Source organism: Neovison vison, chromosome 9 (assembly GCF_020171115.1).
Source record: "Neovison vison isolate M4711 chromosome 9, ASM_NN_V1, whole genome shotgun sequence".
NCBI classification, from domain to species: Eukaryota; Metazoa; Chordata; class Mammalia; order Carnivora; family Mustelidae; genus Neogale; species Neogale vison.
The window spans coordinates 88,181,653-88,204,418 of record NC_058099.1 but is presented as its reverse complement, the minus strand read 5'-3'; the positions used below and the strand labels follow the sequence as shown (position 1 = coordinate 88,204,418).

The 22,766-nt window shown below is 41.8% G+C and overlaps 1 protein-coding gene across 6 annotated transcripts in view; it reads left to right on the top strand.

The window, feature by feature from the left end:
* Nucleotides 1–22,766, top strand: part of TMC1 (transmembrane channel like 1) — a 385,033-nt gene that overhangs the window by 333,673 nt on the left and 28,594 nt on the right. For 5 of the 6 annotated variants that reach the window (XM_044265894.1, XM_044265893.1, XM_044265895.1 and 2 more), the window contains 4 exons: nucleotides 8,059–8,201; nucleotides 11,762–11,906; nucleotides 15,381–15,560; nucleotides 15,686–15,847. In XM_044265894.1, the coding sequence (XP_044121829.1) occupies nucleotides 8,059–8,201; nucleotides 11,762–11,906; nucleotides 15,381–15,560; nucleotides 15,686–15,847 (630 nt within the window). Of the gene's footprint in view, nucleotides 1–8,058; nucleotides 8,202–11,761; nucleotides 11,907–12,509; nucleotides 12,705–15,380; nucleotides 15,561–15,685; nucleotides 15,848–22,766 lie in introns of all 6 variants that reach the window. The other variant, XM_044265898.1, reaches the window with a different exon arrangement.

Below are 22,766 nucleotides of genomic sequence, written 5' to 3'. Positions count from 1 at the left end.
ACTGGTCCCTTAGGGTCTTCATGTCCATCCATGCTTTCTTTAATTCAGCCACCACTTCCGGTTTTCACCATCTCCCTCAAGCTGCACCTGGCCAAACCAAAGCAGACCTTTTTCTTTTTGCCAGACTTTAGGGTGCCTGTGATCCCGATGTCACACTTGCAACACAAAAACAGCATCCCTTCTTTGGATGCAATCACAGAACCAAGTCTTCCGTTCATTAATTTAGTGAACACTCACTCTGCGTTTGTCAGATGCCAGGCAGTGTGGCAGATGCCAAGCAAAGGTGAGCAAAACCCAACAAGGTCTCTGCCCTCCGACACTGAAAGTCTAGCAGAGCAATCAAATAACCACAAAAATAAATGTAACCAGGACTGTGCCAAGTACCACAGAAGAAAGGTAAACAGTATCAAGAGAACGTGTAGCAGAGAGACCTGGTGTGCAGCCTAAGAGAGGGAGGTAGAGGAGAGCAGAAATTCTTCTGAGAATGTAGGATTTGAGTTCAGCTCTGAGGAATCAGTCTCAGCTCCCAATTTGAGAGAGAGGAGAGGCATTCTAGAAAACGAGCCTAGCAAGTCAGAGGCCCTGTCATGGGAGAAGGTTGACCTACTCAAGGCACTGACTGGAGGTTATTGAAACTAGATAAAGGGGCATCGGGGTGGATGGCCTTACAGTGGTATCAAGACATAGGGGGCCCTCTGGAATCTGGGCCCTGACTCTTTTTTTCTTAGAGCAGGTGAAAGTAATTCAGGCGAGTGGTGGGTGCGTAGCGACAATATCAAACTTGGAACTTAAAAAGGTCAATGAAACAGAGAGGAGGAAATTGGATGTGAGGACATCAAGGAAGAGTCTATCGATATGTGGGAGCATCACATGTCGATAAGTATCAGAAAGCGGAGAGACTAAGACTTTTTTGGAAGAGCTCAGTTTGCCTGGTAGGAATTTGCTGATATGTAAATATTAGCTGCCAAGCTAATAGATTAAAGGCTGAGCCATCAAGTCAGATTAGAACTTCACAGTCTATTAAATTACCCCATATCCCAACAAACAAATGGCACCAGATTTTGACTCTGATATGTCTGCTGTGACAATAGATTATTTAAAGTTGCAAACACTTGAAAACAATTCATTAAAAACTCTGTCCCACATTCCAGCATCATGGACCTCCGTTTATACATTGTACTTGAAATTAATTACGTTCATTGATCTTAAATGTTTGAAAGAAAATATATGCTGCTGCTCATGTAGGATTGAAATTTTCTGAACTTCATTTTTTTTCAAATAGTTTATTTTATCCACTTTTTTTTTGTATTTTCATTTATTCAAAAATCCCTTTTAAAATAGATAAAATGGTAAGGTAATTCCCAGTATGGGCTATATCCATATAACCAGGTACATCTCTTCACATATATGAATTTATGATGCTTCATTTTTCATTACTTTACAGAACTAGTAGACAGACGTAGAAGACCAGTAGTCAATTAAACAACAAAACCCCATAATAACAATGCTTTTAATCTCCACCTTGTGAAACAAAAGACCATTCTTCCCATTTGGGAATAACCTATATGTAGAAGCTCATTTTATAATACTGAGAATTTCTTATTTTCTAAGAGTTTTTGGCAATTAGTAGAAAAAAATTAAGGAGTTTTGGCAGCATTAGTGTTTCTCAGACACTATCTTGGTGTTTTGATTCATTAAATCCCAACATAAGATTGTTATCATCATGTTACTGTCTTGAATGATTTACTCTCTTTTATTAAAATGGGTAGCAGGGAGAAGAAAAACAGGAAAAAGGTGGTTTAGATGATAATTTGAAAGAGCTTAATCTCACTGAGGATTGCTAATGACCACCAGAAGCAATTTTTCTGTTCATTCAGTCATTCCACAAACATAAATTGAGTGTGAGATGCTGGGAATGCAAAGATAACTAATATTTTTTCCCTGCCCACAAGGACCTTTTGGTTTAATTGGATGTGCAAACAAACAATTGGCGTATGATGGGACAACCTCAAGCTAACAGATATGTGTCCTAGGCACATGGAGGCATCAGGGAGGGAGGGTTCTGTGTGACACTTTACTGGAGTTCAGCTTACTGGAGACCTGAGGGGGCCCAGTAAAGCTGTAACTCTGTTTTCCATTTGAATTATGAATGATTTGTTTGAAAGGGGAGGCAGATGGGCACCAAAATTTCACATTCATTACTAGTGGGGGCCCAATGGGAGAACTAATCTGAGAGTCTTAGCCAAATGGGCCTGCTAATATGGGACTCCAAATTGGTCCATCTTATCCTGGGAAAGCTTATTTCCTACAGGAAGAAAGTTATATTTGGGCTAGGCAACTATAGCTAATTCATTCCAAAAGTATGGATCTGAGAAGTCCCTCTGCCTTTCCTGGGGGGAGTGAGTAGAGGCATAGTGGGGGCCTGGGGAGTATTTCATGAGGTGGAGCTCTGTGCACCTGGAGGAAATAACCATTTCCCAGTAACAAGGAGCTCTGGTCTAGGGGTCAGTAAAGGATTTACAGAGGTAGTTTGAATTGGTTTTAAAGGAAGAGTAGGAATAAACTGGATTCTGGAATGGGGAGGATTGCTGGGAACAGCATTCCGAGCAGAGGAACCTGCATGCACCAAGGCACGGGGGCAGGAAACGGTGTCATACACTCAATACCCTTGAGTAATTCAGCAAAGCTGGGGTTTAGTGTTTGGCATTTAGTGTTTGGACACCTCCTTGGGTGTCCTCAAGGAGGACAGTTTCATTCATTTTGTGAAGGAGTCAGACTTTTATTCTATAGGCAGTGGGGAGCACAGAAAGTTGTCAAATAGGCTGGACATGTGGTCGTTTTCCCTTCAGAAGGTTCTGTGTGAATATGAGATGGACTTGGTTGGATTTGGTGTAAGATGGAGGACGAGAGGGCTGTGAAGGGCTGTGGTGTACAGAGAAGGGATCAGAGTCCCATAGGATCGTGAGACAAAAACTACAGGATTCCACTAGTAACTGCAGGTGACTTACAGGAGAAGGTGGGAAGATCATGAAACACCCAGGTTACTGACTGAGATGACAGATAGGTTTGGTGTTATGCCCTGAGAGAGGAAGAAGGAGGAGGCTTGGGAGAGCTTCTTGAGTTCAGGGTTTCTGTGGGATAGCCAAGTGAAATAAGATATGTATCGGGCCCTGGGCATATTAGCTAGAATTCCCAACGTTAGTGTCAGTTGTGGACCATGGCACAGAAAGGACAAATGGAAATGCTCTTTATGGAAGCCCACACAGTTTAAAATGCAGTGTCACATAATGAGAAGGACTCCATCATGGGATTTAGACAGACCTCAGTCTGCTTAACCTGTAAGGTAATACACACCACTTTAGTAAGATAACCACTCTGATCTTCCTAACTGTCATGCGTAAAATAGTAGTATTAACAACTAACTAGCTGGTTGGTAAATAAAAAGTAAATAAAGTTGAGTGTGTAAAGCACTTGCACAATGCCTGGCATGTGGTAGATGTTTAATAAGCATTTCTTTCCTTAAATGCCTATTCATGGGCACTTAAGTCATGAAAATGTCCATTTCTTGGAGGGACAAGAGAGAAGAGGGAGCCCTGGCAGAGAGGGCATGGTATCCACAAGCCAGAGAGGGGAACAGGGCACCAACATTGTGAGTTCTCCAGGAAGGCGGCCAAGAGACGAGGGTGCTGATCTAAGGATGGGCACTAGAAGCAACTGTGGACTTCACAGCTTTTTGAGGGTGGGAGTTCAGGGCTACAGTCTGTAGACAGGTAGTTAATTCCAAGTATTGAAAGCCAGAAGTTCTGCAAGACTCAGCCTAGCTTCCTCTCTGTAATCTACATGCCCCCAGCTCAGAGCCATAGAGTGTCCGTTTCACACTCCCGGATCTGGGTTGCAGTGAAAAAGAAAGGCAAAGGGAGGTGAGCAGAGCTTGAGGTGGAAGCTTGGGGAGTCTGGGCGGAAGGAAAGAAGGCAGTCACGGGCAGGATCTCAGCGCGTACACGTAGGTGCTGGGCTGGCTGCCGTCCTTGTGAGTTAGCTGAGGTTTGTGGTGGGGTATTTTTTAGCCTTCTCACTCCTAACTTCTGTCTGCTTTATGAGATATTAAGTGATGTCACGTCCTATCTTACATCTAGACTTGCAACTTTCTTTAACACTAGATATAAATGACTGGTAATGGTACAGAGAAGGGTAGGAATGTAGGCCATGGTGTGGTGCCCCCTCCCTTCATATGCCCTCGGCAGGCATGGTCAGAAATTACACCTTCTTTTCCTCCCACTAGTTTTGATTTCAAGGTCCCCCACCCACCCAAAACCGTGGTCTGGCAGTTACTACAAACTGAAAAGAGTTGCTAAGCGTGCTGAAACTCATTTACCATCCTGGGGATGGAATGTCGTGTTTCTCAGTGACGACCTATTTGCCATCATGAGAGATGCCAAAGGGGTGGAGTTCTAATATAATTTCAGGTGACAGATAGTCATGAAGAGGATGTTTTGCAGGCGCCTCAGCCATCCGGGATCTCACTCCCTCTACGCATCATGTTTGGCAAATAGTCAATTCTCAATAAAAAGTTATTTAGCCCAACAAATACACGAGTTGATTCCTAGCAACATCATCACAACATTCTCTTTCTGGGGGAAACGTGTTGGTGACTGAACGAAGACCAGCTACAGCACTTAGACAGAAACGAGACTCTTAATAGACAGTGTGCAAGCATGGAACCCAGGGTTGGATGGGAATGTTTCATGCTCATTTGAAACTTGGCTCTGACTATGGCTTTTCTGTCACAGATTTTGGTGGGGGGAGAGTGCTCCCACAGGGAAAGCCGTGTGCGCTGACATGGAAACTGAATAGAACTTTGGCTAGGCTAGGAGTCATTGCTATTTTAGTCACTTCCAGATGTCTGCTGTTGGAGTTTTAAGGGAAAGGGAAAGATGTGTGGAGTGGGGGGGGCCCATGGGGTGGAAGGGGAGGGCTGTTTCAAGTCACCCTTCAGTATGCTACTAAGATGAATTGGATAAAGCTTTTTTAAAGTTGTGTTCTCAGTAGTGCCTCTTTTATTTACACGCTTGATGGCACATGGAGTTGTAGGCAAACTGAAGAAACCTTTGTGAAATCATCAGGATTCCCCCCCAAAACGAACCTTATCCCTTTGGGTTGCCATCTAATATTTATGAAGTGCCAAGCATTGAATGGTACACATACCAGATGAGCCATCTGGCCCAGTAGCTATTGTGCTAACCTAACAAGTTCACCAGATGCTTGTTGTCTATCTACTTTCTCCTTTCCTGTTGTGTTGGAGGTGTCTCGTAATGCCGGTGCTGCCATTATACACTAGAAAGTGACATCTGATTGTAATGTTTAAGTATGTGGAGGTGAGGCCTTTTGGAATCTTCAGAAGGGGTGTTCAGGTCCTTCTCAAGAGGTCCTGGTACCACCATGGATTAATCCAGGGGCATAGGTCAAAAGACCGCACCAGGTTGGGAGGGTTTCTTGTGTCTTTGTTTCACTGGGAAGGAATGGTTCTAGCATGACATAAAGGGTGAAAAGCAAAGCATAGGAGAAGCAGTAGAGCTTGTAGAGTTATAAAGAACATGGATTTGAATCAGACAAACCCAGTTCAAGTTCAGACTGTCACTTGCCGGCTATGTGAGCATGCACTTAACCTCTCTAAAGATCCGTTTCTTTATGTGCAAAGTAGGAATAGGGCTGTTGAGTCTTTGCTGGCTGGGGGAATCATGGTAGATAACACCCACTACCTTGTTTAACCAGGTTGTGAGCTGATCAGAAATAAGACAAAGCGTTAGACAGATGGAGGTCGACATGTTGTCTGTATTATTGTTAAAGCTGATATGAAAAAATGTGGCATCTTTCTGTGGGCACGTGCACTTCACAGCCAGAACTTCCTACACAGCAGCCCCAGCCCAGGAAAGAATGCTCCCTCCAGGGGTAGGGCATAGCGTGTGCTGTCGCAGGATAGAGAAGAGAGGTGGCCTGCATCATCCCCATTTCTTCTTCCATGCTCTGCTGTCAGATTAGCGTGAGGGGACAGCGTGAGAAAGTGGGGAGAAGCTGCGAGTGTTACATTTGTGGGTCTTGCCCTCACGGAAGGCAGCACCAAGAGTGGAGGAAGACCCCTTGCCCCTAACAGAAGCAACCTCAGAGGGTTCTGGTAGGGATCCTGTGAGCTGAGGGAACGTGTTTGGCAAATGCTAAACGTTCAACCAAATGTATTGATGGATGCTATTGCCTTGTCACCAAGCATGGGGATAACAGCAAGGAAATGAAGTAAGGGTCATTTGCAGGGAAAATAGAGGAGTTTAGAAAATGATATGTGTTGTCCTCATGGGCAAAAAAAAAAAATAAATACTTTAGGATATCTTTAAAATGGACAAGAGGCAAGTGCCTGTCCTAACGAGGCTCTCTTATTGTTGCTCTGGGACAGGAAGGCCAGCCTGAAGGTTTGGGACGGGTGGAGGAGACTGGATTTACGATACCTGAGAGGAAGCAGAGTTTTAAACTAGATGAATGTGAAACAAGAAGATGTCATTGAACTGCTTGAGGGAGATCCTCCAGTGATTATTCTCCGGGGATGACTGCTGGGTCTTGGGTAGTTGGCCAGTCCCTCTCTATGTGGTTTCTTCTTTGGGTCACGAGATTAGCCCATGTGCTTCCGCAGTCTGAGGTTTCTGCTAGTTCTTTAGCCCCAGATTTTTCTTTTTCTTTTGGGTAGGATTTCTTTTTTCTTGAGCTGGAAAAAAAAAAACCCCGCAAAGGCAGGTGTGGTGCGCTTCCATTTTTACCTATATCCCACTCATTCCATCCTGACCCTACTCCAAGCCCATGAGCTCTCCTGAGATTTTCTTCCTTTCTTCTGAGATTTTGCCTGCTAATTCTTACACAGTATTAAAACACAAACTTGCTGCAAATCTCCAAAGCAATAATTATTCCAGATCTTTTTTGGCCTCTGTTTTGAGCTAGGCATGATCTCCATTTAAGGCAATTTTCTCCATTGCTTCTCTTAAATCTTCCTTTGGGGAATTAGCATCTGGGGGATTTTCTCCTCTTCTTCCACCCTGCCTCCCCACTTTAAGTGGGCCTTAAAGTCCCTGGCTGTGCATAAATGATGTTAAAGGTAGCCAACTGGGCTTTCTAAGATTCAAGGGTGACTCACTTGATCTCCAGAGGAAGCCTCGCATTGGCAAGTTGTTATTGTCTCACTTCACAAAACACAGTAATTCCAAGTTACCGCCAGAGAGATGAAGTCAGAGGGAAGCTGCGGCAGTGGAAATGTAGTAACACAGAAATGTGCTTCCAAGCTGAGAGTGAAAACCAGTGAATTCGAGAAGAGAAAGATGAAGACCATGGCAGAAGAAAGAGCATCAGAATATGCCAATGTTCCCCATGTAAAAAGGGTTAATCAGATAGCTAGGGAGATGGTAATTCTAATTATCTGGCAGATAATATTAAGGAAAGAGCACGTAATTGCACGAATAAACACGCTTGCTCTGGGGAATGCTCTAAGAGTCTTGATGCACACAAGGTTGTGCAGATCTGTTCCCTTGACCTCTCACCTGCTTTTCACCTTTGCCGAAAGTGAGCTGAGTGTGAGCTGACACACAGCCTCAGGGATTCCGGCAGACGCAATCTAGCTGTGGCTCAGGTGACGGGAAGTGGAAACTTGCCCTGACACTTTGAGGAAACACGTTTCCGATCCTCCCCAAATGTTAAGCTCTTAAAATTGTAAATCTAATGACACCATGAAGTGTGTTTTGATGTTTCAATCAATGGGCATTTCACGGTGATGGCTCCACAGCTGAGCAAGCCTATATTTGGTTAAAAATTTGGCCCATTTTGAAGTCCCTGAATTTCAAGTAAACCAAGAGGCTGCCAATCAATGTGGCAGCTGAAACATTTGCTCTACGAAGCAAAAACAATAGGACTCAACTCCCAAGTTTGAAAATTAATGCCATTTTGTTGTTTCTCTTAAAAGTTAATCTTTTTTCTTTGAGTGGCTCTTTATAACATCTGCTAAGTGGCTTTGTTGTTGGATTTTAGGGCTTGGCGCAATACTCCATCCTCTTTTATGGATATTATGACAATAAACGAACAATTGGATGGATGAATTTCAGGCTGCCGCTCTCCTATTTTCTGGTGGGGATCATGTCCATTGGCTACAGCTTTCTGGTTGTCCTTAAAGCGTAAGTTTCACTGGCCTCTTGGGAAGTGAACCATGATTTCTGGAATCAAATAGTATTAATTTAAGGATGGGATATAATTTTTATCCTATTTTATGTCGAGAGGATACTGAATCTGTAAGAGATAAAATGTGGTTTTAATACTAACACTAATGTTAGACTATGACATTCCCCAAACAAAAGGGTTGAATACAAGCTCAGGCCTTTAGATCATCTCACTGGGTTGCACGCCTCTCTTGTGTTCAAACCGATTTTGAAGACACACCTTTTTGAACTTCAAGGTATGACTCCATGTTGCAAACAAGGCGGGGAAACAGCTGCTGGCCCCCCCTTTGTGTGCAGAGACGTTTGCAAGTTGCAGAATCAGCTCAGTGGGCAGAATCCGTTATTCTGTGCTCATTAAAAAAACAAAACAGAACCAAAGCAGTAATGCAACCAAAAAGAAAAAAAAAAAAATCAACCATGTACAACAGAGAAAATGAATGCCCCCCCAACAAGGCCATCACCATCAACTGCAGAATCATGGTTTGTCTGGAAGAACATTTATTAGAGCATGGGGAAGAATTTCTTCAGAGAACTGAGGAAGCACGTGTAACAACCCGTTTAAAGACACAGCAGAAACCTGCATCTGGGGCTATGACTAATCTCCATAATCCATGAGCCAGTTCTCTGAGCTAGCATGGAAGTCTGGAGAGACTTGAGAGAGTCCCGATCCTTCCACTGGACTGTGAACAAGGTGAACTGGCCTTTTGCTTCATCTCAGGAAAGGACCTCTGCCCGACGGTCCAGGTTACCCCAAGCAGGAGCTCTTTGGAATAGTCTGTGACATAATTTGTGCTTTGTCTCTGCCGAACTGGTTCCACCAGAGGACACAGTCCTATTTAGTTTTCAAGACCCCACATCCACAGTATTCATCTCCCTGTCCAAGTGTAATTCGGGATCCTAAATGTAAGGTATCTGTCTGTCTACCTGGTAAAGTATTACCATATTCTGCGGTCTCTGCTGTTTCTCCTCTTTGAACCTTTCGGATTTGCCAAAACTAAAATCAGAGGGGCCAGTTATGTTATAGAGGTCTTGGGAGAATTGTTTTGATGCCCGTCTATCAGTCAAGCGCTAACTTGATTTCCAAAACCAGAATTCCTATATTTACTCATTTATTTAATAACTTTATTGAGCAATTACTATGGGCAATTGCTATGGGCGTTCTGAAGGGCTGTCTAGTGTCTGAGAATTTAATGGTGAACAAAATAAAATCCCTGCCCCAGGATGCTCAGTTGAAGAAACAGCCTGTAAACTAAGGAGAAAACAGTGGTTGTGGCCAGTATAGAATATAATATACATATTACATCCTCATGTTATGCAGATGTTATCCTTGTATTAGGTGTTAGCCTTTGCAGCCAAATATTTGCTGCAGTTTCTCCTTTCTCTAGAGTGTAATATGTGCTGTTTCGTATAGCGTAGCCCTTGCCATAATTTTCTCCCCCTTGTGTAGCAGGCTCATCCTGTGAGCTTCTAGAGAGTTGCTTCCTACCTCCCTTTCAATTCCCTTCCTCTTCCTGACTTTCTTTTGAGCAGAGGCTACATTACAGTGACTCTGTTGGCTTAGGATTTATGGAGTCACTTATTTGAATAATTAAAACCTTTCACATGCATCCATAAAATGACCAAATAACCCCAGCATGTAAACAGAGATGTAAACTTGAGGTCCGAGGCAAGAAGTTGAGGCAAAGGCATGAATGCAACCATTGCTTTCTACAACCTCCCAACAAAGCAACAGATACGGGGAGCTTGCGTCTCATAGACACAGTGGTTCAGATCTATAGCCTCCTTGAAGAGAGAAGAATGTTCATAGGTATGTGCATTTTTGTCTCTCTGTGGGCAAGGGCTAGAGCTGTCCATGGAACATTTAATAGGTATCAGGGCTCCCTCCGAACAGAAGTGTACTACGGTCCTGCACTTTGTCTTTCCTTCCTTCTTTGAGAATTCCCCTCTTCCTCGTCAGTTCCTGCATGCTGGGTGCTCTGGGCTTGCCCAGCTCATGCTCCCTTATCTGGGAGGCTGTCTACAGCCACACAATTTTGCCAGGGAAGCTCCATTCGAAACTTCAATCTGTCAAGCATCCATTTTGACCCGAAACCTTGCCCTTTGCTCAGTGAGAGTGCGGAAATGGATGGTGGCATATGAATGAAGTGATCTTCTCCCTCGATTAAACCAGTGGAAATCTTGGATTTCAACCCCTTTTGACCTACAAAGAGGCATTTTATGTGATTCAACATATCTCATGCAGGCCTAGCTTGGACACCAAAGTGAAGTCAGAGAGCCTAGCCCTTGACCTACGTCTGTGGTTAACTCCTGGAAAGTGTCCAGCAAATCACTTCATAATGCTAACCCTTAGCTTCTCCATCTGTAAGGAGAGAATAATATTAACTCCCTTGACTTTTTGTTCAGTTGTTGAGAAAGGGAAAACGTGGTGATACGTACGGACACCATTTCAAAGGGCAAAGTGATAGACTGATGTAAGGGATAATTATTTTTGGTGATTTTTTTCATAACTTTGCACATTTAAAATATATAAACCTCTATAAGGAGTGAAGCTAATAGTAGGGGATGTAAGCCACATCAGAGGTGCCTGCCAACCTATAATGTCAGCTTTATGGCATGGTTCTTCTTTCCTTTTTGGTTCCATAGCACTGTAATACTCAGAAAACCAAAACCTTATGGGATCATTTTATAATATGTATCATATGAAATTTTAATTTTGCTATTTATAGTGATAAGGGGAAAAGAAAGGAAGTGGAGTGAGTGGAATATAGATCTTTAACCACTGAAATAAACTGTAAGTAAATGCATTTTAAGCTCTCCAAGCAAAAAAAAAAAAAAAAAAAGTATGTGTGTGTGTATACATACACACACACATATTCTAATCAGTTCTATATATTAAAATATGTAGATTAGGATATATGTAACCAGTTGGCATGAACATTGTATAAAAATTTTGATTTTTGTTCAAGAGTTGTAAAGTATGGAGAAATTTGATGCATTCAGTCTGTTCTTTGGGAAGAGATACTTGGTGGGGGTTTCTATGCAGGAGTTTCCTGACCAGCCCTGGGGTCTGGAAATAAGCTAAAGCTTCCTAGAAGTTTAAGGGTGTACACATATTTTTTTTTTTCCCTGGGGAGGGACCCATGGGTTTTTGTCAGATTTCTGAAGAGAGCCTTATCCTGCAAAAGGTTAAGAACCAAGTGTATGATGCTAAGAAAACAGTTGAGGAAAACAAATTAAAAATACATATTTTTGTAGGACCTGTTTAATTGTTAAAATCATCAATGCCTCATAGTCTTTTAATCTCGAAAGGCCTGGAAAATGAACAGTTTAAAGAATTAAAACCAAAATTTGAAGATCAACTTTTATTTTCCGGTCCTAAGAACAAATTTCGTTTGAAAATACATGCTTTCAGGATACGGCTTCTCCAGGCTGCCTGTAATTGGACTATTTTGCTACTCCCTACCCTTTCCCTTTCTTTGTGGATCCAGGGGGCTGGATTAAACCCTGTGTTTTTATAGGATGACCAAAAATATCGGGGATGATGGGGGTGGTGAAGACAACACATTCAACTTCAGCTGGAAGATGTTTACGAGCTGGGACTACCTGATCGGCAACCCGGAAACAGCAGACAACAAATTCAATTCTATCACCATGAACTTTAAGGTAAACACATCAACTTCAAGACCCGTGCCTTTGGATTTCCAAGACAAAAATCAGAGCCATTCCATACAGTTTAGCTAGCGAAGTATCCTGACAATTAAAGATTAACTCATCATTTCTGCCTACCAGGATCTGGGCAGGGTTCTGATTTTGATTGGAAAATAGGACACACGACAGCACGATTTCTTCTCTAAATTTGGTAATAAAAATACTGCCATTGGCTTGAAACAGGAGGCCGTTAATAATCAGAAATCAGATAGCCTCAATAATAGAACAAGGCTTACTAATTATTTACAGGAATAAGCTGGCTCAATATTTAAAATGACCCTTAGGTATTATTTTGGAGCTTCAGAAAAAAAAAAAAAAAGACTATCAGAAGAGAATCTAGAAAGAAGTTCGTCCTCATCTGAGATCAGAGTTTATAAGAATTCTCCCTTCTTTCTCTCACTCGTTCTTACTTGCTGCTGATATCCGCCTGGTTTGTGGAATCCCAGGTAGAGTGCACATTTTCATTCCTCATTAGACATTTGCAAAAATAGCTTCTGAGTGTATGCTAGTTTTCGTAGCTCAGATACATTTTTTTTTTTCTGTTTTGCTTGAGTACAGGAAGCAATCATAGAGGAAAGAGCAGCCCAAGTAGAAGAAAACGTCCACTTGATCAGATTCCTGAGGTTTCTCGCTAACTTCTTCGTGTTTCTAACACTTGGCGGGAGTGGATACCTCATCTTTTGGGCTGTGAAGCGATCCCAGGAATTTGCACAGCAAGATCCTGACACCCTTGGGTGGTGGGAGAAGAATGAAGTTCGTCTCTGCATGCTTTTTATGTGCTTAGAACCTGACATTAGAAATCGTGTGGTTTTGCTTCTCTGGTGCAGTGTTAATTAAGGCCGTCCTTTACCTGTCTACCCCACGCCGTCCGGTCACACACTTTCCACTCCATTCCAGCCTTATTTCCAGATCTTTCTACTGCCTGTCTCTCATTTTGTGATTTTATGGAAAGCCAGGGTTCAAAGAGACACTAGAATGCATATAATCCAACCAGTATATTTTACAGATGCGGTTAATGAATGTCAGGAGGAGGGGTGGTGTGTTCAGGTCACAGAACCATGGAGAAGAGTGAGTTAAAACCCAGGAATCTTGATTTCAAAGCCAACACTACTTCCATGACTCTATGTTTCTTTCTCTGTAGATTCTGCACCTGTCACTGAAAGATCCACTTGCTGCCCTAATTCTTTGAAACAGCAATGTTAGAGTCCTTGGTTCCTATGTTTCTCTCACTGGAAACATTCAGATTACCTCCCCCGCTTTCGGCAAGTCTGGGATTCTCTCTGTTTCTCCCTAGCAGTTACACTGCACACTTTCCGCCTTCTCCTCCCTTTGCCTTATTTCCTCCCCCTCCAAGAGATAGTCAAATGAGGAAGGCCAGCTCTTTGCCTGGAATTCAGTCTGATGGTGATGTTTCTTCAGGATATGTGCCCATTGAGCAGGTCAGAGGAAGGAGAGCAGATGTAGAGAATAAGGAAATTCAGATGTAGAGAATAAGGAAATCGCTGTGTCTTGTTGCTAGGGCCTGTTGCCTTTCATAAAATGTCCTGGCATACAATGTGGCATCTTTTTAAACTTGAGCATTTTCAAAGTATGTATAGATTAAGGCTGTGGGAAGTGTAGAGTGCCCACACTGAAACTTCTGCTGAGCCTTGTAGACCAGAAAGATTCAGAAAGTCCTTATAAGCTTAGAATTTTCTAGAAATATCTTGGACAAAGTATAGCCTATTTACAACAAAAGGCTCCAAATGAAAACTTTCTGTGTATTTCAGAAATGATAATCCTGGAAATGGGAGTCTGTAACAGCACAGACATTTCATGGAAACCTATAAAATGTCATTAGGTAGAGGTATTTTATTTATTTAAAGCAGAGGAGAACCTCAAAGCATTTATCAAGTTTGTCGTCAGAGTTTCTTATAGTTGTGATAACTTCTATTACTTTGACCCATGGTTCATATTGATCATAGTTTTGTATAAATGAATCATAGTAAAATGTACGTAGTTTCTTTTCATTAGGTAGAAGGATCATTCTACATAAGAGTCTGTTTAACACCTATTTAAGGGGACCCTGAGTCCTAAGGGCCAACAAAGGTAGTAATGGGAATTCATGAATAACTTTATACATTTGATGAAACAGAATTTAAATTAACCTTATAAAAGATTGCATAGGATCTGCCAAGTTTTTACCTTAAGCTGAAATTATACGTGCTGATTTTCTATTACGTCATGCTGATTTTTATCTTCTCTTGGTCATGCGCATGTAATGTTCTTAATAAAAATGGGAAAAACCATACTGACAGTATTTTCTCAATACAATCTGGTAGTTACAATCATTCAAGACACAGAATCAAGAAATGGCAATAGGAAATGTTTAGTGGTGACAGTTTGAACCAGGTGTTTAGGAAAGGCCCTGGCCAGGGCTCCCCAAAGTCTTTTTTCATTCAGGGAGGCTTTTTCCCCATCACAAAAGTAGTACATGCACTGGATTCTTTCCCCCAATTTAATATAGCCTAATATTTTATTTATGAAGGAGATATGGACCATACATTTGCTACTTTTCATATTCTCTCCCCCTCCCCCACACTGCCATTCTAAACCATTTCTTCACTCCTGGAAATTTCCTACTTCAGCTTTGATAACATCATGATTTGTGTTCTCCTTTTGTTTCTCTGAATGTCCTGTTTTCCTTGATAAACCCATTCCTTTTTTTTTTGCCCCTAGTAGGGTGTATTCCCCAGAATTCAGTACTTAGTCCTGAGCCCATTTCAGGGAGCTCATTTATTCCAACTGATTGAACTAGCTCATATGCTGATAACTGTCAAACAAGTATTTCCAGTTTGGACCTCATTCCCCAAGAAGATCATTTTCGCTTTCCATTGGAACTCTTGTTGCAAAGTGTATGACCGTGGGACGCCTGGGTGCTCAGTGGGTTAAGCCTCGGCCTTCGGTTCAGGTCATGGCATCAGGGTCCTGGAATGGAGTCTGGCATTGGGCTCTCAGCTCAGCAGGGAGCCTGCTTCCTCCTCTCTCTCTGCCTGCCTCTCTGCCTACTTGTGATCTCTCTGTCAAATAAATAAATAAAAATCTTTTAAAAAAAGAAAAAAAGTGAATCACCATATCAGAATCAGTTCCCATGTAGAATCATGTGTTCATTGGACATAGGGTGATATAAATTACTTCCCTCATTTTACTAGGAAACAGACTGTTATTACTGGCACATATACAGGCTCATGCTCAAGCATGCCTTGAGAATGGGACTTGAATATTTTCTTTATTGTTTTATTGAGATCAAATTTTAAAAGTGCATGAGATAATCTTCTTTAGTCTTATAAAAGATGTAGGAAATGTAGCTGAAATCTTGCAAAATCCCAGAAGAAAGCAATTATTTTTAAAATACCATTAACTTAGTTAATTCCTTGTGTCTCCCTGTAGATGAACATGGTCATGTCCCTCCTGGGGATGTTCTGCCCAACACTGTTTGACTTATTTGCTGAATTGGAAGACTACCATCCCCTCATCGCTCTGAAATGGCTACTGGGACGCATTTTTGCTCTACTTTTAGGCAACCTGTATGTATTTATTCTGGCCTTGATGGATGAGATTAACAACAAGGTGAGTCTCGTATCTGGATTGCCTTCGGCATCCCTGTGTTGTTACATTCCCTGTCTCCAGATTGCTAGAAATGCCTTTGAAACCTGTGCTGTTTCCATCATTGCCTCCATCCCTTTGCATCCTAGATTGAAGAGGAGAAGCTGGTAAAGGCCAATATTACCCTCTGGGAAGCCAACATGATCAAGGCCTACAATGCCTCCCTCACCGGAAATAGCACTGGGCCACCTTTTTTTGTGCACCCTGCAGATGTACCTCGAGGACCCTGCTGGGAAACAATGGTAGGGCAGGTAATGTCACCAACAGAAGTGGATGACAATAAATGGATGAAGAAAGAGCAGAATCAATTATGTCTTTCATAAAGGTGGCCTATTTTTTTTGTTGCTTCATAAAAAAAAAAAATACCAAAGATGTATTGAGGGCTTACTATGGTGCTGGCTATGAATTTCATGTATAGTCTCGCATGCAGGCCTCACTCCAGCCATTGAGGGAAGTACTACTTTTACACCTTTTTAAAGCTGTGTTTAAAGAAAGGATATTTTTAAATGGTGTGAGGAGAGGTTCATCTTCTATTTGTGTTATCACCTAGATTTAGATGCAGGCTCCTGCAAATATTTAAGTGGAACTCTTACCTATTATTTCCAGTTTCCCACTAAAAGAATGTTCCTTAGGGAGCACACATGAATACTAATTTCAGCAATGTCCATTTTTGTCAAATAATTGTCCCTTAAGTGTTAAAGGAAATAACTATTTTAGGTGAGTTTGTCCCCAGTCCAAAACTGCTGGTATTTGACCAGAGAAAGGAGAGAATGTTTCATATGGCTTTCTGACCAATAAGGGAAACCAAATTAAGAAACCAACAATAAACTATTCCACATCTCTTATTTCTATACAGATCCAGTTGTTATTTTGAAAAGTCTTTAATTCAATCTCATTGGAATTGACGTTGCAACTGTGCATTTTGTAAACTGGTTTTGGACTTGGGATCCTCAACGAGGACCAGATACTTTTAAATATGTCATCGTGCGTCTACCTGCCCGAGGGACAACAGTCCAGTCCCAGTAATGTGGTCTTGTGGAATTATTTGAATAATTTTTTGCTGTGTACTTCTTTTTTGTAATCTAAAAGGAAAAGTTGAAAGTTAGTGTTAGTCTTATAAAATGGATACAATTTAAACAAATGTGGATATCATTAGATGCCCTCATGTTCTTATTAGATGCTCCTCAGACTTAAGCCAATCAACTGTGATTTTAATTGTGGGGAAAAAAATCAGAACAATGTATGTGATGCTACACACACGTCCAAACAGTGTGCTATGACTAAGGATTTTATTTTACTTTATTTTTATGCTTTCAGGGTCCAGATAAACATTTCCCTTTCCAGTTACATATTGTTAAATACTCCATTTTCAGACATGCACATTCATACATGTTTATAAAGTGTATTATATCTGAAATTATAAATGAAATGAAATGAAATGTAGGCTGCCTTTACTTAGGAGACAGGTATGGTAGGTGGGGTAATGGCCCTTCAAAGATGTCCATGTCCCAGTCCCTGGAAAGCGTCTGACGATGTTACATTTCATGGTAACATGGGCTTTGCCAATGGGACTGAGTGAAGGAAAGTTATCCTGGATTATGTGGATGGACCTAGTGAAATCACAAGTAGGGACAGAAGAGTCAAAGTCAGAAAAACCAGACATGACAGTGGAACCAGGTTGGAGAGATGCGCTTTATAGATGGACAAAGAGGGTCTGTGAGCCCAGGAGTGCCGGCAGCCTCCAGAAGCTGGACCTTAAGGTGCGGATCCAGCTTCCTCCCTGATGCCTTCACCTTGATTTTAGACTTCTGACCACCAGAACTGTAAGAGAATAAATTTGTGTTGTCTTAAGCCCCAAAGCGTGTGGTAGATTGTGACAGCAGCAACAAGAAGGGAATGCACAGAAGTACATAGGTTTCTGAATTTCAAGCATCCTTCCTTTTTTTTTTTTTTTTTAAAGGTTTTATTTATTGATTTGACAGACAGAGATCACAAGTAGGCAGAGAGGCAGGCAGAGAGAGAGGAGGAAGCAGGCTCCCCCCTGAGCAGAGAGCCTGATGTGGGGCTCCTGGGATCATGACCTGAGCCGAAGGCAGAGGCTTTAACCCACTGTGCCACCCAGGGCCCCTCAAGGGTCCTTCCTTGAAGGCGCTTCATATAAGTCAGCACATCTGGTCACGGTGCTTCATATAAGTCTTAGCACATCTAGGCCGCTCTGTGACTCCTCAGCTAAAGTGGAAAGACATGAAAAATCAGAGGGGAAAAGCTTTTTTCACAAACTCAAAACTTTGAGATGTTCTCTTCTTTATGTCCTAGAATGAGTACTGACAGGTATGCAAGCTCCCCTTTAACAGTCTTACTAGAATGGACTGTCAGGAAGACGGAGGCTGTTGTCTTCTGGGGAAGAGAAAGTAATCAAGTAGATAGGAATGCCAGTGCAATCGAGGAGGATACTTACGCCTCCGATTATGCAGAAGTTTCTGGGTTGGCCCCACACATATTGACTTTAAAAGGAAAGTCACTTTATTTAATTCTTCTTGGGACTTGGCTGCTTGTTTTGTCCTTTAAAAAAAAAAAAAATCCCATCTTTGGTGCTTTTCCTTGCTTCATCCTCTCACCTTACTGCCCCCTTCTCTTTCACCTTCCTTTCCCTAAGGGGCATACAGTGCTTGTGGGAAAGTCTGCAGGGGCTGGACCAGAGGTTGTGTTCTGAACAGAATGTTGACGAGGGAGGTAGAGTCTCTGGGGATTAGAGAACCAGGGGACATAAAAACCCTGAGGGCTGGAGAGTTTGGTCTTTAAGAGATCAATAGAAACATTTTGTTCAACCATTAAAAAGAGACCCCAGGGGCACCTGGGTGGCACTGTTGGTTAAGGGTCTGACTCTTGATTTTAGCTCTGGTCGTGGTCTCAGGCTGGTGAGGTCAAGCCCTGAGTCAGGCTCTGTACCCACGATGGCGCTGCATGATTGAGATTCTCTCTCTCTCTCTCTCTCTCTTTGGCCCCTCCCCCTGCTCGCGCTCTCTCTCTCTCTTTCTAAAATAAAATAAATAAATAAAAACTTTTTTTTAAAAAAAGGTGACTCCAGAAGAAACAGTAAAGGTATCTGCTGTGCATGTCAGGTTGGGGATACACCCCAAACACTCATTGTTCTATAAAAACATTCCAGAATTTTCCTCTTCTCCTCCACGGATGCCCTCTGCTTTGTTTCCTCAAGGATGATACAGGACTCAAACCTATCTTTGAGTCTGAATATAAGATAATTTGGTGGCTCCGTTATCCCTCCAAGGAATCTCAAGTTGTAACCACTTAGGTCCATCTGCAGTGGCATTTGATAGGTAGCAAACACCCATGGGAGATTGCTATTTAAAGCTATATACTGAGGTCTGCATTTTGGGGAAGGAGAAAGCCGCCAACAACTGAACAAACAGCAGTGGCTAACATTTATTGAATGCCCATAATGTGCCCAGTGCTGTTTCTTTGAATTTCTAAATTACCCTTTGAGATAAGTTATATTTCTATCTCTATCTTATAGATGAGGAGGCCATGACCTAAAAAGCTATAATAATATGCGCAAGCTCTTAAAGGAAGTGAATGACAGGAGCCCAGATTTAACCCACACGGTCTGATGAGAGTTTATACATCCTTGTCTACAGTGCTAATTGTCCCTAGAAACATAATGAGCATGAACACATACTCTCTAAACTCCTGCCTTGGGATGTCTAGAGTCTGTGGTCCTTGGTGTTGCCCCTTTCCTGTTACCTGCTAATGACTCCTAGTTTGCTGATCAAAGCTGCGCAGGCATTATGACTAACTGTCCTGCGTGGAAAGCTGCGAGGTGTGGGGCGCCGTGCTCAGCAGGGGGCCTAGGGAACCTGTGCTCCCCTCCTGACTAGCATGCTGGGTCCTTGGACTGGTGCTCTTCAGTTGGGCTGGGCCACTGTTTGGGGGATTCTCTTAGGAAGCATTGTGGTCTTCCTGTGGTTTGTGAATAAGTCTTACATTTCCATATAATGTTTCAATCCTCTTCCGGTATTTTATATGACAGACCACTGCTTAGGAAAAAATAGGATTTTAAACACTGGGATGAGGATGTTTAGGAAGACTTGGGCGACTTTATAACCACTGTGAAATTTTCTCTTATCTGAGGAAGGCCTTCTGACATGGTGATGGAAGCCAAAAAATATTCCTCATTGCCTACCCCTATTGATACTAGTTATCAGAATCTGAACTCAAGTTGGGAATGAAAAAAAGAATAAGAACTGGAAGAAAAAAAGTTATGGCCTGAAATACCGGCAGGAATTTACTATCATTCAACCGTTCGTTCCGTATTTATTGAGTATAAGCTGAGTGGCAGGCATCTTGTTGGCTGCTAGAGGTCCAGTGGGCCCCAAGGTGGGCTAGTTTCTTGCTCTTGTGAAAACTACAATTTCTTGGGGGTGAACAAAGTCATTAATTAAGTCATCATGCAAAATTTACAAATTTACAATGCTAACCAACCACTATAAGAATGAAATGCATGGAATCTGAGTATTTTTTTTATAGGGAGACTCACCCTTGTCAGCGAGGTGAGTGAAACCTTCCTGAATCAGTGATGCTTTAGTGGTGTGTGCTCTTTGGTATAAACCGAGCCAAGAGGTGAAGTAACAATGATTGAGTGGTGTGAAGACCCATGCAAAGGCCCTGTGGCCTGAGTAAGTATGGAGATTGAGGGTCTGAATGAAAGCCAGGGAGTTGAAATGAAATAGAAGGATGAGCAATACCAGAAGAATATGGGGAGCTAGACAGGAGCCGGGTTATACAGAAACTTCCAGATTATGCAGAAACCTCGCACTCTCTTGGCCCACCTTTTACTCCAGCTGTTTTGCACACAGCTGTTACCCTGACAGCATCTCAACAGCTGTATGCTTATTCTCTCTACCTTCCGAGTTCCTCTGCTGTCATCAAGTGAGGTGTTAACACCACATGGGGACACCCTTGACTAATGGGAGTGGTTGCTGGTGATCGGTATGTCCTCCTTCTGTCACTGGCATGGACAATTCTGAGGCTTATTCTATATAGCTTCTAGGCTTCCAGGTGGGTCAGTAGCTGCCCCAGTAGTGGCAGCTTTTAGCTTGCTCTCAGGCAAAAGCTTTCCTTCCCTCTGTTTCATTCTTCCCTGAATGAAACACTTCCCTTCTTTGACACCACTTCCCGAAATATACTGCCAGCCTACAAGCCCTCGCCACAGGCACTGTGGTTGGTGAAAACTAATGCTAAGTTTTTAAATTTATATTTTTAAGGTTTTACTATAATAATCTTTGTTTGGGTTATATGTATGTTTTAGTTAACTGCTATTTATAGCAGGTTATATTTATAATGCAGCAGCAATTTTTTTTAAAGAATAAAGTATGTTAAAGTTAAAAGAAATCTGAGATACATTATATTTCATATGGTACTTGGACATATTAAGAATCATGGAAGTGGTAGACGATCTGGCGTTCAGGAAGCATTGCTCCGAAGTATGAGGCTGGAAACTAATCTAGTGATAGCTAGTCAAATGGCCCTTTGCCCCATGAGAAAATTCTTTCTCACTAGTTATTTTAGAGGGGAGATTATGTAGGTAGCTGGAAGTAGAAACCAAAAGACTTTAGAAATTATAGAAGAACATTAGTATTTCTGGCAAAATATGTATTACTAGATGTTCAGTATCTTCAGTCTTGGGACATAACTTATTGAGAAGGAAAAGAAAAGGAAGAGCAGAGGAGAACGATCATAATGAACATTTATAATTATGTGTCTATTTTTATGTTTATCACTGATTGTTGTAGGGGTTCCATGTAGGGGTTCCATAGTGAACTTTCCCTCTAACCCACAGCACACACCCTTTTGCGCATAAATTTAAGTCCACACCATTGAGGTAACCAGTTTCTAATTTTCCAGAACTTTCTATGCCTATATGTATACATACATGCATATATACATAGGAATTTTTGTTAACGAATGAGTTCATACTACATACCCTATTTTGTAAATTTTTAAAGATCCATTTCTTATCAGAGCATAGTGTTCTAGAACTTTTTAAAGTTTACTGAGGTACTCCTATACCACACGTTCCACCCATTTAAAATTATACTATTCACTGGTTTCTAGTGTATGTTCACACAGTTGTGCATCTCTAACCACAAGTACACTCTTTTTCTTTCAAGATCTCACAATAGTCCATTGTGTGGACATGCCCTTCTATTTCATAAATCTTCTAAGCATATTTGAATTGTTTCCAATTTTTATCTGGAAAAAACCCTACTTTCATAATGACATGTTTAGATCTGTGCACTTGTGTGAAGATTGCTGTGGGACATCTTTCTACAAGTGGATTTCCTTCATATTCTACCTCCTTTGAAATGTGATGGATTTCCACAAACTTTCCCCCCAAATGTTGTCAGGGGTCGACGTTCACCATACTCACCAATAAGGAGAGGACTGGATTTTTAAAGATTCATCTTTCTGGGGGTCAACAACTCATTGTTTTAATTTGCATTTTTGTGTGGGGGGTTTCAGTGTTTTTCAACATTTAATTGACTGCATATTTCCTTCTGTAAATTTCTTATTTGCCACTTGCAAACTTCTTTCCTTATTGCATTGCCCATCTATTGTCAGGCTGGTTTATAAACATTTTTAACATGTTAGAAACACTAATCCTGTATCACAGATGCTGCCAGTACTTTTCAAAGGTCATCTTTTAACTGCATAAACATTGCTGTCTGCCAGATCGAAGTTATAAACTTACGTGTGGTCAGTATATTCCTGGTTTTATTTCTCATGCTATGCTTATAAATGTTTCTCAGTGGAAGACTTTTGATACAGTGGTTTTGGAAGTGGGGTAATTACTTTTATTTTTTATTTATTTATTTTTATTTATTTGACAGAGAGAGAGCGCACAAGTAGGCAGAGAGGCAGGCAGAGAGAGCGGGGCGGTGGGGGGGAAGCAGGCTTCCTGCTGAGCAGAAAGCCCAATGTGGGGCTTGGTCCCAGGACCCTGAGATCATGACCTGAGCCAGAGGCAGAGGCTTAACCCACAATCCATCCAGGCATCCCTTAAGTGGGGTAATTACTTTTAGACTAATAAAATAAGGGTGAAACATTGGTCACTTGCTAGCTATGCCTCACTATTGTTTTACTATTAATGGC